The sequence below is a fragment of the Anser cygnoides genome, chromosome 2 (genome assembly GCF_040182565.1).
Source record: "Anser cygnoides isolate HZ-2024a breed goose chromosome 2, Taihu_goose_T2T_genome, whole genome shotgun sequence".
In the NCBI taxonomy this organism is placed as follows: Eukaryota; Metazoa; Chordata; class Aves; order Anseriformes; family Anatidae; genus Anser; species Anser cygnoides.
This window is the reverse complement of record NC_089874.1, coordinates 47,846,007-47,860,441: the sequence shown is the minus strand read 5'-3', so window position 1 is coordinate 47,860,441 and position 14,435 is coordinate 47,846,007. Positions and strand designations below refer to the sequence as shown.

The following is a 14,435-nucleotide window of genomic DNA, read 5'->3' as shown; positions in this document are numbered from 1 at the left end:
AAAAAGAAGCTTTCTGCAAAAACTCCTTAGAAAGGCAGATAGTATGACCTCCAGAAGACTATTCTCAATAAAAATGATTCATGATAGCTACAAAAATAATTTTTTAATACGTAAGTTCATAGGTCATGCAATAATGTCTATCAGAATCCCTGACACCAACAGTTTATTTTCCAAAACAACAGTACATTTAATAGTTCCCTTGGTTACAACATTCCCTTACTGCTATAAAATAATGTTTGAGATTGTCATTAGGAGGCGTATATTAACTCTGTCCCTGGCACTGATAATCACGGCTGATTATGACTATGGCAACCCCACTCCATTCTAATTCAAGTGACTGTATATTCCAGCTGATAAAAGGACGGGGCTCCCTCAGACAGAATAGTCATGGCCAGGGAAAAGGGTAAAGGTAAAGACGTAAAGAGGTAAAGGTTTGTACGTGTGGTTGCTCACTCGGCTATTCCTTCAGATTTTGCCATTTAAACTTAACAGCAGGTTACCACTACAGTCCAAAATTAAACAGCATTTTCAATAAATATAATACTAGAACTCTTTGCATACAGGTAGGATTTTTTATTGATAATCAACACTTCTGAGCTGCAAAGGAAAGGTGACCTTGACAACAAGCCTTGATACGAGGTAAAGTCAAATATTTCTTTTTGGTATCTGTAAGCTGAATAATAAGTGCCAACAAACCAGAGAAACTATCACAACAGATTTATTCCCAGCAATAAGTAGCAACCTAGTCATCAATGGCTATTGTATCTCAGTTTCCATCAAACTTCTGTTAACACAGAAGTCTTCATATATTACTCTGACAATGCGAAAGGGTTTTAAAGCAGAAGTGATACATTATTCATCCTCCTCAAAGTCCAAGTGGAAACAAACTTCAATAGGTTGCGTATAATAAAACACCTCCTCCAGCCAGCTGCCTCCTATAATCATTGTGCAACACAGCAGAAGTCCAGAGCTACCAACAGAAAGGAACATACTTCTTTTAGAAAGAGGGCAAACTTGCCAAGAGATATTTCTCCTCAATCCTCAGAAACCGAGGCTTGCAGGTGAAGAGAAGGTAGAAAGAAAAAGGAGAGAAGCAATTTAGCAGTGGCATTTAAAAATGTCAAAGCTGTTTTAAGTTTGCAATTAGTCATTACAAGTTAACATTTGGTCAATTGCTAGTATAGTGATTTTGATTTCCTTAGATGTCCAAAAAATCTACCAAGTGAAAAAGATGCATTACTTTGAGTTCTGATCAGTGAAAGATGGAGGAAAAAAAAAAAAGAAAAAAAATCAACACACCCACACGTCTAACAGATTGTGCATAGTAGGTTTCTAGCCTGATTGGCTTTCTGATGAATATGAGAGCCTGGTAATACTACTATAAAGATAAAACAAGAGCAAATGAAGGACAATGCTCTGTAATAAAAAAACCTACAGTGCCAATTTACTGACCTCTTTTTGCAAACCAGTACTATTTTTGCTTGAGGATGATAAAAGTGCAGCGTCTAAATGCATGCATACAACATACAAATCCAACATCCTTTGCATCTCTCAGTTTCTGGAGATGGCCTTTAGGCAATAAAGACAGACAGAACACTAAAAAATAAATGCTAAAGCATTGGGAGTGCAGAATTCTAGAAAACCTCCGTTGGAAAAATCAGTTTTGGTAACAGCTTTGAAACTAATGCTACAGATCCTAAACTGAAAACAAAGAACAGATAAATGTTCTATCATGTTATTTTCATGATCGCATTAAATATATAAAACACAAATAGATATCTGGTAGCCCTGGTAGCAAAGTTCTTGTTTTGTTTTTTACTTTTTTATTTTTTAAAAGCCAAACACACAAATGGAAAAATGCTACACAGATGAAGTATTTCCTCTGCCTTAAAGTACCTAGCACCATCTTCATACTCTCTTAAAGCTTGCAAATGTATGGTTATACATATTCCTATGTTTCTCAATGTGATTACAGCTGAGAGGATGTACTTCACGTTTATTTTGCATCACCTATTTAATACAATGTGACTGCAAGCTTCTTTCAAACTCTGAGCTCTGCACTGCCTAAAGCACAGACTGTCAAGATGAAGATGCTTGGAGAGGAAAGTATGTGCCTTCCTGGACTGTGCCCTGAAAGACAAACAACCATGTAGCATGCTGCTCAGAGAAAAGTATGTTTCCAGGAGCATGAAAAAGCCATGGAGGGGAAGGGGAGCAAGAATACTACTACTAGGAGCTGCTGCAATGACCAACCTTCCCCAAACTGGGGATGCAGATACAAAAACATCACAGGAGCCAGCAGTCATAGGTGTCACCAGCACCAGTTCCCTGCACTGGCTAGCCAGAGCCATAACTCCCTCCTTGAGGCATACTTTCTCTTAATTTTTGAGACCTATCAATCAGGGTCAAGCTAAAGAACTAAAAGAGAGTGCAACCGCTGCTGAAGAGAAAAGCTCAGCTCTCACTGCTCCTCTTCCCATCCATTTCTAACCACCATGAAACAGAGGGGGTATGAGACACTATAGTGAAATTTCACTTTTAGGACAGATAATACTGACCTGTATAATTATACTGTCTGACAGGGAAGGCCCCAGTGCACTGGGATTTCCTTACTACTGAAATATATTTCCCCAGAAATTACATCAGGATAAGGGAACACTGTCCAGGGAGCATGAATCTCCAGCAATTTAATGGCAAATCTTCTTAACAGCAAGGTGGCAGCAGGGGACGAACTTGCCGCTTTTCTTCATTACAATTCCCTATCCAAAGCCTTTAACTATGGTAAAGCCTACTGTATTCTCCATCAGTCATGAGAAGCTGTCTCACAAATTGCTTGCATCTCCCTCCCCTGTGCTCAGAGCTCTCTCCACACACTGAAGCCAGGATGGCAAGTTCTTCGCATCCTAAATGTGGTGCACCTCGACATAGAGAACAGGCACAGAAACACTGACCAGCAGCACTCATTATTCACAGATACCACTTGGAAAACACGAGGAGTCAGAGACCATGGCTGACTCAGGCTCCTCAGCTCACATTGGTTTTGTTTCTGAAAGGCAATTTCTGCACTCCAAGGATGAAGTATGTGCTAAAAACCACAGCTTCAGTCCTAGAGCCGCTGATAGTTACGTCCTGGCACTGGTTACTGGCAGCGCTACCTGCATTGAGCCAGGTGCATGAGGATATTCTGAAAATGGTGCCATAGTGCATATACTTCCTTTCAAATAAACTCAGAAAAAATATACCTAAAATGTGCCCTCAGCTCTGCTTCTGACTCAGGCTAGGAAGTTTTTACATGTTTAAAGGTAAACACATTAGATTCTCCTCCACTAAAGATTAGTTTCTGGCAGCCCCGGCTGAACTGGGGCAGAGGCTTCAGGCCTGCTGGTGCCTGGCACATTGGAGACGGGCCTCAAAGAGCACGATCATCTGAACAGCTCAACATTTCATGACAGTATTGCCAGAGGAGCTTCAGAAATGTGCTTCTGAGGCAGGAGGACTTGCTAGGTGTCCAGATTTAAACAACACGCTGCGAGCAGACCATAGCTGCTGAGGGCACGCAGGGAGCCCACCCAGCAGCCATGACACCGCTCAGAGGAATGAAGAGCGGCCACAGCACGCACACCGCTTGCTGCTGTGGAGCCACGCCGCAGGCGAGCTCCTTGAAAGAGTCTGAAAAAATATAATGTTGTGAGCAATGCACGCACGGTCAGATACTACATAATAACAAGGTGAAAAATGACTAACCTAAGTTCAGTAGGCAATACCAATGGATTATTTCCTTTTTAATGTTACAGCTTGGCTTACTGGGATTTCAATGACACAGTTTGCACATGAATCATTTAATATTAAGGTGCAGTTACTGATTCTTCTAGAAGCAGAGATTTTATCTTACCATTTAAGCTATGGTGAAAAGGGTGCTTATTTACTGCAGTTTCTCTCATGTAGCGTTCAAAGAGCTTAGTTGTTTCAATGTTAGCCTACATTATTACTTCATCTGAGATTTGCAGAAAAACTCTGCTGTTATTTCTTTTCAAGAGCCTATGCCCAAACTTTCAGGTTGGCAGCCATTTCAAAGTACTTCCTCTAGGCTGGGCATGCACCGCAACAAACTTTCTTGTGATGAATGAAGAATCAGGTTAAAGGAAATTTCAACAAGAACATCATACACCTGTTCTTTCTATTAGCACAAACATAGATCAAGCGTGGCACCTCAGTAAATATACCCACAAAGCAAAACTAAGGAGAAAAGGAAAAATGCCTAGAGAGAACAGAAGGCCTTGTGTTATTGTTGACTCTGTGTTAGGGCCCCACAGCTTGTCATCACCTTAGTACACAATATTTGCTGGTAACAGCTCAGCATAGCTCTTCTGTAAAAACTTTTCTCACAGGATTTTTGATTACAATCCATTGAATTCCTGTCTTGATATTCTCCTCCTTCATCCATTTCCTCTCAAGAAGTATCTGGACTGCAGGCCTTACGACTAATAAACAGGTACAGGGCTGAACCAGGATCTGGACGCTATACCTTTTAAAAATCTTAAAATGAAGTTACAAGGCCGTATTAAAGCCATGCACTGTCAGCTGTTAGTGTTTAAAGATTCCAGACCATTGTACAAATGCAATTCTAGCCACCATTTTTATAAATTAAAACAGGTATTTCATATTTTCTAAGTAAGAACTCTGGAGTGCCAGAAGTGAAGAATCTAAAAGTGATCACAAGACTTTTATTATTATTATTATTATTATTAATTATTTATTTAAACTTGAGCTAGATGAAGAGGGTTTTTAATCTGTTACATTAGTAAACTGAAACAGTAACGACTGGCCACCACCACAGGTCCTAAACAAGTCACATAGCCTCCTCCTGTCCCACCTTCAAAAGCAAGAGTCACAACACAGCCCAGATTCAAAATTAGCTGACTCAACAGTGCACTGACCAAGGAGAGCTCAAAGGCTGCCCTTTCACAGCTCAGGTTTTACCAACAAAAACTGAGCAGACACATCAACAATTACTCCTGTTCAAAGCTTCACCGCAGTCAACTCAAAGACCAACTCATCAAATGAAGATTAAATGTTACTGGGCAATCTTACGACTCAGAAAGCAATGCACTGACTCTTGGACTATTCTGCCTAGACCTTTATGAAGGTGTTTCCCATACTCATCAAGAGAGCTGATTCCCGTAATGCTGCCCAGCATAACGCTTGTTCTGTCACAGAGGTTTTAAAAACAAGACCGATGGCAGTGAAAGGATCTAAATGCCGTGAAAGGGAAAAACCTCAATCAAAATGACCAGACACATCCAGTTCATGGGACAGGCCAAACAGTTAAAGGAGTCTTAATTATACAATTTTTATCCCCTTCCTTCCATGAGAAAGTTAAGAAATAAAGAGCGAACGATGAGATAACTGTAAATCATTAGTGAAGCATATTCTTCAGTTTTTCCTGTTCTGATACTATGTATATAGTCAGACATAGCTAAACATTTATTCTCTCCTGCATGGTGGTGTTTTAGTCTGCTTTACTTATAAAATGGATTGGCTCACCCTCAACAGAAATACTATCATTAATAAGCATGCTCACGTGAAAAGATACCTAGAAATATCACACATCCTTTTTGTGCATCTACATCACTACTACATCGAGTATGTAGGTGACCTAAATGTATAGGTGGATGAGAGAAGCATCTTTAAAAGGCATTTCATATACTGAGCTTTTGAGCGGTAGGTACTGTAGAGACACAGGACTAAATTTATCCCACATGGAACTCAATGTTCTTTTTTCTCTTGAAATCAGCAAGAATAGGTTCAGACTGTACTTAGATCTACATGAAAGGTAAAATACGCGGGAAGACTAAGAACAGCATTATGCATGTTTCAACAACCACTTAATCACAAAAAAAAAAAAAAAAGGCAATAAAATATAAAACAAAGTCTGTTGACTTTCTTAGATAATGGTTTCCTCCCCACCCCAAACCCTAGTTCTAAAGTTTCTCTTTCACCGGTATTCTCTCAAGCACTCTCCTGTTTTGCACAGACAAACAAGTTATCTTAAATTGCTTCGGAGACACGACAGGGATGATGGATAGTTTGTTGGGTATGACTGAAATCCAGGTGCAATGTTTCATTCTGAGGAAGTCTTTACAGGAAAGTCCTGCACAACAGGTTCAATGAGAGTGTTACATCCAAGAAAGCCCTTCTCACATGGAAGCTTTGGACATGGGAACTGTTTCCCATGAGGTCAATCTTTCAAAGCATCCTTATATCAGCTTTATGATAGAGTTCTTGGAAGTACCAGTTCTCTACCACAGAATTGCTATTTTGGAGCAAATTTTACAATGCATGAAATAGCACAAGTGATGTATTCAGCTTTTGGTGCCTGATGCCCTGAAAAAATTGCTACACTGGCTGGAAGCAGCCCTTGAATAGGAAGGTACACACTCTTCACAGCAGGTGCACAGGAGAAATACTCACACATGTACATGCACTTTCCTACCCTAACAGGCCAGTTGTCTGCAATATTGCAGACACCCACTATTTCCACAAAGTACAAGATTTTGGGGTTGTTTGTTTCGTTGAAAGGTTCAGACACATGACCCCAGATTTGGGTTATTTCTGTCTATATGGTTTCAAGTGCCTGGATAAGCATAAGATTGTTTCCTTGTTCTTTTCCTCATTTTTAGAGGTACCTGTTGGGAACGACAAACTAACACACACAGCTTCATGATATACATATGAGCTACACATATAAAAATGCATTACATTTCTACATAAACTCCCAAATCCATTTTCATTATTAAAAAAACAAACAAACAAAAAAAAATTATTGCATAACCTACATCTGTTGATCATGTATTTATTCTTTGAGAAATATACATAAAGATTCACCCTGTCCCATAAGAGTATTTTCTGACTCTTTCATCTGAAGGCAGTGGGTACACATTAAAAAATATTGTAAAATTTAGGGGGTTTAAATCTACAAAAGGTCACTCAAGTTTCTTAAACACTGCCAAGCATTAGTAGCAGAAAAGTTTAAAAGCAAAAAGGCAAAAAGTACCTTCTTCCAAGATATCAAGGTTCTGCCTGTTAAACGCATCTTGTCTCTCCTTTTCCTCCTCATAGTCATATTCAAAGCTTTCCTCTTCGTTTCCTGACATTGCTGAAATTGTCCCAGATGGACCCAGGACTATGCCTCAGTCTCACAGGCGAAGGAAAGTCATTCCCTCTGCGGCTGTACCTCTGGGGAGAGCAAAGGAAGGCCTCCGCAGAGCAGGATACCATCTTTCCTCACTCACATACTCAGCCAGGGAGCTCCCGAGTGACTGTGCTTGTCCTCAGTGCCGCTGCTTCGCCTCGTATAGGTGGGGCAGAGGAGGGAAAGGACCATCTGTCTAATAATTGACAGAAAATGCACGTTGTTCCTCGCACCACCTCTGAGGGCGTGCAGCCTGCACTCAAGGGCTCTGTTAGCGTATTCCAGATGCAGTAAGCAGGCTGACGGCCTCCCTCCCCATCCCTCCTGGGCTGCCCTCTGCACAGCCCCTGCTGCTGCCAGCAGTGGTAGCTCCCCGCCAGCCTCGCGTCCTCCCAGCCACTGCCTGACACACCTGGCTACGGGCGTGCACCCTTAAATCACCTCTCGGTTACCTAATGCCACACAGAACACATTGCACGGGACTGGGGAATTGCCTAAGGCTGCAGACATGCACACACTAAGCCTGCCTGGCAGAGAGATCCCGATGGCTGCGGCTACTGACACCACTCTTACAGAAGGAGCTATTTAGGGAGTTATGCTCTTACTGAGCATTTAACCAACATATCACATCAGCTGTAAAATACCACTTTTACTACAGTCATCTTTACTGTATGTTATGGGAAAAGAGGTACTTCAATCCCACATAGTGCACCCAGTGCATATCCAAGGGTACGTGCATCCCTTCTCCGCTCCAACAACAAACAAAACTCCTTGTGCTAAACTTCACTACACACATGGGGCATGTTAACTTTCTTATTTAACTGTTTGCAGCTGTAGATACTTAATGTTTACCAAGTTGCCTCCCTTACTCTCAATGGCAACAGGTGCCCTTTGCCTCCTGCAGAAAACACCCCAACCTGCATTGCAGGGCGAAGCAGTCATGGGTGAAGGGAGGGGACTGCACAGCAAAGCTCATTGCCTCCAAGGGGACATTGTGGCCAGGGAGACAGACAGACATCAGAAGCTGTCAGTCCTCTGGAATACACCCAGAGGAGACACAGAGGAAGCAGAACCTAACAGCTGAGGTGACAGAGGAATAGCGTCTTGGTGCTTTCCCTAATGCCATTTCTCTAACAGTGTGAATGTAGGAGACAGTACGAGATGGGAAAACTCTAATTTTATACAATCCTGGTGAATTAATTTTAATTTGTTTCATGTTTTAATTTTTAAACTCTTGATATTTATATACAATATAATAATGTTTATTATTATCCAGATGCCAATGGGTAGGAAATACCCAGAGGTGATTGCTGACGAAAGGAACACTCATTTCTGAATGAAGATCTTACCGACTTGACCTTTGACTGCCAAAATTTATTGCAATATTAGTCAGCAGCAACAACCTCAAGAACTCATCTGGGGAAAAAAAAACAGGGTTGTCCCTTCCTCTCCGTATCATGACACTAAAAGATGTCATTTTAAGAGTAATGTAATGGTGATTACTTCTAGTTTCTGATTTCTTAAAACTTTACTGTCTCTTCAGTTCTCCCCTGTAACCATGAACTAAATTCATTAAAAATGTATATTACTTATAAATAAATTACATATCAGAAAGTAAGAGTCTTAGGTACCCACTTGCCTCCAGCATCCATGACCTCAAATCAGTTCCAGGACTTGTGATCACTCACAAATATAATTGAGCATGTAACAAATACAAAAGCTGACAACACTTTCCTTGCGTGTTTTCTACTGTTAGTATTTCTCATTTCAGTTCAGTTCAGACCTTGGAACTCAAACTTGACACTTTTTTCAGGATCAGGCCCTGAAACAAATGAATCCAAGCCCCTCCTCTGTAATAGTGTCTTTGAGTATTTTTTCCTAACAGGTTATTGCTATACTTCACTTGTTCCTCTGCAAAAATAGAATTGTTCAGATATTTGAAACGCACACACTTCCAGCTCAGCTTAATATTTACCTGCCATTATGTTTCAGCCAAAATGCCATACTTTGCAGGCTTACAAGACTGGATATTTTAAAAAATGCTAATATTATTCACAAAGGCTCAAATAAGAGACATGATACACATTTGTTATAATTACCAGGAATGCTCAAAAAAAAATTGGGGGGGGGGGGGGGGGGGGAGCACGTAATGCAGCATTAATTTACCACTTTCCTTTGATAACTAGAGAATGGAAATTCAGAGAGATACCAAAACAAACTCAGACATCTTTAAAAGAATTAAAGAAGCACCTTTCAAATCTTAGGGACCAAAAAACCCACCCCTGTGAACTCCACTGACATGTTATAGTTTTAGTATTCCTGACGAGTGTTCAACTATAGCTAACTAGCTCGTCTGTACGGAGGGCAGGGCAGTGTGTGTCACACCAAAACCAGACATATTGCTCCCCAATATACACAACAATATGCATACAATAAATGAATATTCTGACATGCTGACTTTCGAACCATGACTCGCTGCACAGACGGACTCTGACATTCAAAAGCCAGAAGAAAGATAAGTGCTGCAGTACCTACTTTGTTAATATTGTTAAAGCATATGAGAAATGCTGATGCAAATTCATAACAGGTGGGGACGGAATGTGTGCTGCACCCTCACACTATCAACTCTTTCTTAGTTGTAATTTGCATTAAGCTCTTTTACCAGTGTGGGAATATTTACATGCCAACGATAGAGAGCCAGGTCTCCAGCAGATACCAAACAATAAACAGCAGTGGAAAGAAAAAAAAATAAATAAGTGGTTCTGAAAACATAAAATCAGGGAAGATTCAGAGGAGATGTTTAATATTTCCTATAAACACAGACTCAAGAACTTAAAGAGAATACCAGAATGAACACTGATTTTTAGGGGTTGCCACTGCAAAGTAAATTTGGCATATTTGCTGTTATTTACTCAGCACATAGGCTACTCCACCTTGTGTAAGCTGCTAAATACATCCAACTCCTTTCACTTGCTGGGTGAATTGCAATGCTTGAAAACGCACGCACACACTTCTCGTGCAATGCCTGCACTAAGGTACAGACCACCTCCAGTAGCTTTGCAACAAAAAAGGAAACACAAACCCAGAGTTAGCTTAAGAAGGGTGAGGCTGGACACAGTACAAATAAACCCGCTTACCGTGACTCATTACTTCCATGCAACTGCAGTGTATTCAAAATATTTTAACCTTCCTTTATCAATAAAAACATCTAGTCTTTTGCACATAATCACCACAATTAAACAGTAACAATAATGTTGCACTTAGAACAACAAAAAAAAAAATCTCCATAAGCAAACAGCTCCTAAAAACGGTGGCTGAAACAGCAGCACTTGGATTTCAAGATATGTTGATGAAGAAATGAGGGTGTTTGGGGTAGGCTTTTAAGGGTGGGAGGAAAAACTGGTCACTGAACATGTGCTTTCTATTAAGATGTACAGTCAAAGTTAGATTGTTCAAACGTTTGCAGGTTTGTACATTTGTTTGTAAAAATGTAAATTTCTACTTTGTGTATTTCCCACTCTTTCAAAAGCCCCTCCAAATTATCTGCTGTTGCTCAGCCAAAGGACAGCAAGTTTTTTTTGCAGAAAGAGAATGAAATGGGATAACGCTTATCTGAAAATTTAGCAGATGAGCTGACTAAAGAGGAAATAATACCTCTATACTGAAAAATAAGCCACATGAAGGCAACATGCAAGTAGCAGTAGCTTAGGTCTGACTGGATAAAGAATAGAGTCAACAGAGGAACAAAGAAAAGAAGTGACATGGCAAAAGCAGAAAACTAGAAAAAGTATGTAAATGATTGCATGAATATAAACAAGGTTCAACCATATTTATCAAGTGTGGAGATATGGGATAAAGGAGCAAAGCAAGAACAACCTGAATGAGAATTTTAGCTGCATACCTAGGGTGCAAGGGCTATTTCCATGAATGTACACTACAAGCATCAGTTAAGAGTCTGAGATGTAGATGGCATGCCCACAGTCAACATGCAGAGCAAGACCAGAGTTACTGTGCCCACAGGGATCTGGACAAAAGGGGCTGATGCGTGAGGGTGATGAGGTCCCATCAGAAATGCCCAACCAGCAGCCAAGCTCCTCTTGTAAGGGAAGTGCCAAGGCAAGCGTATTTCAAGTAAAAAGCACAGAGCTGCCAGATGTGGCATTTTGAGGCTACCTATAACTAAATCGCACGGAGAAAGAACCATGGAGATCCAAGAACACTCAGAGCTGGAGCACCGGAGATAGAAAATGTTCTCCTAATGCTGCCTTTGAGTAAGAAGTGATCCAAAAAAAAAAAAAAAAAAGGGAAAGAACTAGGACACTGTCTGACATTTGCAAAGGCACACTGATATAAACAAGACGGGGATAAGAAACTGTAGCTGGCAGGTCAAGGAGGACAAACATTAGCACTGTTAATTATTGTCCAGTTAAAGAGAAAGTCCAGGAACTTGTTCATACTAGTTCCAATGGAGCAGACAATAGAAGAGAGGAGCTCTGAACAGTAACTGCAATCAGAACAAGAGATGAAAACATTTCAATAGGAGCAGGAGTAAAGCACGGGCAGGAGGTAGAAGATATAGAGAAGAACAAAAGCAGAGCAAGAAGTGCCAGAACAACCATGAAAGTGAGATGAAGTCACTGAGGCAAACACATAAGAGGTTAGAATCTGCGGTGTATGTGAGAAATGGGAGACAGTGAGAATGCAGAAAGAAAGAAGGAAAAAAGGGATAAGATGCCATTTTCTCCAAAAGAAATTCCTGAAACTCATGGGCAACAAAAGAAGAAAGAAAGAGCCAATTACGCACACAAAAAGTCACTTGGAATTGTAGGCACTGAACTCTTCGGCATTAAAGTGGAGTTGTTTAGCTAGAAATAAACAAGTAATGGGAGAAACCACATGAAAAGGTCTTTGATCCAGGGTCAGCCTGGATTTCTCTTGAAAGCATTGTTCATCGAGAGGGTAGGGGAGAGTAGCCCAGGAGAGAGGCAGGAGGACAAGGATGTTCATAAGGAAGTATACAGCTATCTGCAAAAATTGCACATTTTTCATCATTAGTGCTGTCCATCTCAAAATCTGCTATGAAGATTATTTTCCTGTTCAAGTACACACCCAGCGCTTTTCCCCACCCTACTCCACCTGTACATTTCATTAATGCCAAGCAAGGTGACAACTGTCACTCGTATTATACAAAAATATTATACTGAAAAATGTATCTAAAAAGCACAGTGTAATATTTTTTACTTATTTAAGTTTCAATTTATTGCAGTTAGCTAACACTGGTGATTTAATCTTCAGGTAACGTAACCCTTTATTATTTAATTCCATCTACCCTTACCAAAAATAAACTCTGTAAAGGACCTTACATAAAGGGATTACTTTGTTATTTCAACCCTAGAGAGTCTTGACAGATTTGGAAGTTGTTGGCTTTGAGCATTTGTTCATTTGCTTTTGCGAGGTATTAAAAAGACCATAAATTACTGCCACCACATGTGAGTTGAAGACATCACTACTATGGCAATCCACACAGAAGTTCATTAAACCCGAGCTAAGAGACAGATTGACTTCTTTTCCTATTAAGTTAAACAACAGCACTAGAGCCTTACATGCTGGGGTCATTTTGGAATGTTTTTTCCCCTCTCAAAGAACAAGAAACCACACACAGCTAAAGGAATTATTAACATGAAATCACACCTTTTGTATGGAAATCTGAGTCATCAGTTTTGACAAAGAATGCATAAACAATTTCATCAGAAAAATAATTCTGTAGGACAACAGCTTATGAGGTTTTCTATTAGTTTCAATGTTCCACTAACTCCTCCTATGCTACATTTACCAAAAATGGTAAATTGGGCAGGATTTATGGTATAATGCACACATAAATCTGAGCTCCAGAGAGTCCATGTACAGGAGAGAAATAAGCTCTCTAACTATGCTTCATCCTGTCTTAAAATAGATATTCAAAACAGGTCAGCTGAGTTGCAGCTGCCTATCAATCTCTAGTGAATATAAATGGAATCCCAGGCAAATGAATCTGCTATTGACAAATACATGGCAGAAAAATCAAACACAAGAGACAGGCATCTCACAAGATACCATATGCTCTAGGTTTTTGAAAGAGCTCTATTTCCTTCAATGCTTTTAAGATGCCTTTTGTCTCCCACCACAATCTGTATACCTTTCTCCACCAGTAGGAAAGACTGATACTATTTTAAATCCAAATTAAAATGCCAGTACCAAAGGCCAAAGAGATTCCACCGTACCTCTCAAATCTTTCACTCCTTTTTTTCTCACAAGCTTCAAGTGGGAGAAGCAGAAGACAGCTAAAACCCATCAAGCTCCATTAAACCTTGTGAGACTGCCACTCACCTAGGAGGCTGAGACAGGACTGACAGCACTGTCATTTCACCCTGACAGAAAGGAATATTTTAATAAAATAATAATAATAAAAACGAAGCATTGTGCCTTACCTAGAGGAGTGCCTTTTCCCTGTCTGCCTCGTAGAGAGGTGCTCACACCCAAGTGCTTGGGCCAGCCAGCCAGCACAAACTCTAGCTGACTGTCTGTGGAGATCTCAGCTCGGCTGGAAGAAGTATGCTGGGTGGGGGCTCAGCGTGCACCAGAAAACTTGTCAGCCCGGAATCAGCCCAACCACTGCAGTACTCCTGAGTCCCTGATCCCACAAGGTATTTAAGCTCTTGCCCAAGACCTGTTGCGGATCACATTGCTGTGAAACTCCCCACGGTTTCTCCAGCGCAGCGCACATGTTGTGACCAAATTGATGAGCAAAGGAGCTCTTAGCTCAGACCTGACATGCCACGCTACTGCATAAAGACATTTTGACCAGACAAAGTATCATAAAAAGAAGAAGAAAAGAAGGCCTCCTGTATTTAACCTGGAAAAAAAAACAGCTAGAGTTTTTAGTGACAGTACAGCTGTTCTGTTTGTTGAGCTTCCAAAAGCAGGCCAGCCCCGCCTGTTACATCACGCGGATTAATCGGATGCTACAGTACTTACTGGGGTTAAACCCAGAGGATAAAAGTTACATAATGGATTCAGTCCTACTAAAAGTAGTCAGATCCTTTAAATAAATATGCGCCTTTCCTCGTGGAACACCTGGACAGGAATAATCATTGAAACATAAGCGAAGTTCAAGTTGAACAACCTTCAGAAATCCAGTACAGAGAAACAAATGGAGGTACATGCCACTCACAAGATGGTAATAGCCCATTCAAATTTTGTCACA

At 40.5% G+C, this 14,435-nt stretch overlaps 1 protein-coding gene across 5 annotated transcripts in view; it reads right to left on the bottom strand.

Annotated features, from left to right (window-relative positions):
• The window catches only part of TRAK1 (trafficking kinesin protein 1), a 106,678-nt gene that overhangs the window by 41,034 nt on the left and 51,209 nt on the right, over positions 1-14,435 (bottom strand). The window contains exon 1 of one of the 5 annotated variants that reach the window (XM_013184779.3): positions 7,055-7,251. The exons of 3 other annotated variants lie outside the window; for them this stretch is intronic. In XM_013184779.3, coding sequence (XP_013040233.3) covers positions 7,055-7,154 — 100 coding nt within the window. In that variant the 5' untranslated portion in view covers positions 7,155-7,251. Of the gene's footprint in view, positions 1-7,054; positions 7,252-14,435 lie in introns of those variants that run through there. One more of the 5 variants, XM_066992025.1, reaches the window with a different exon arrangement.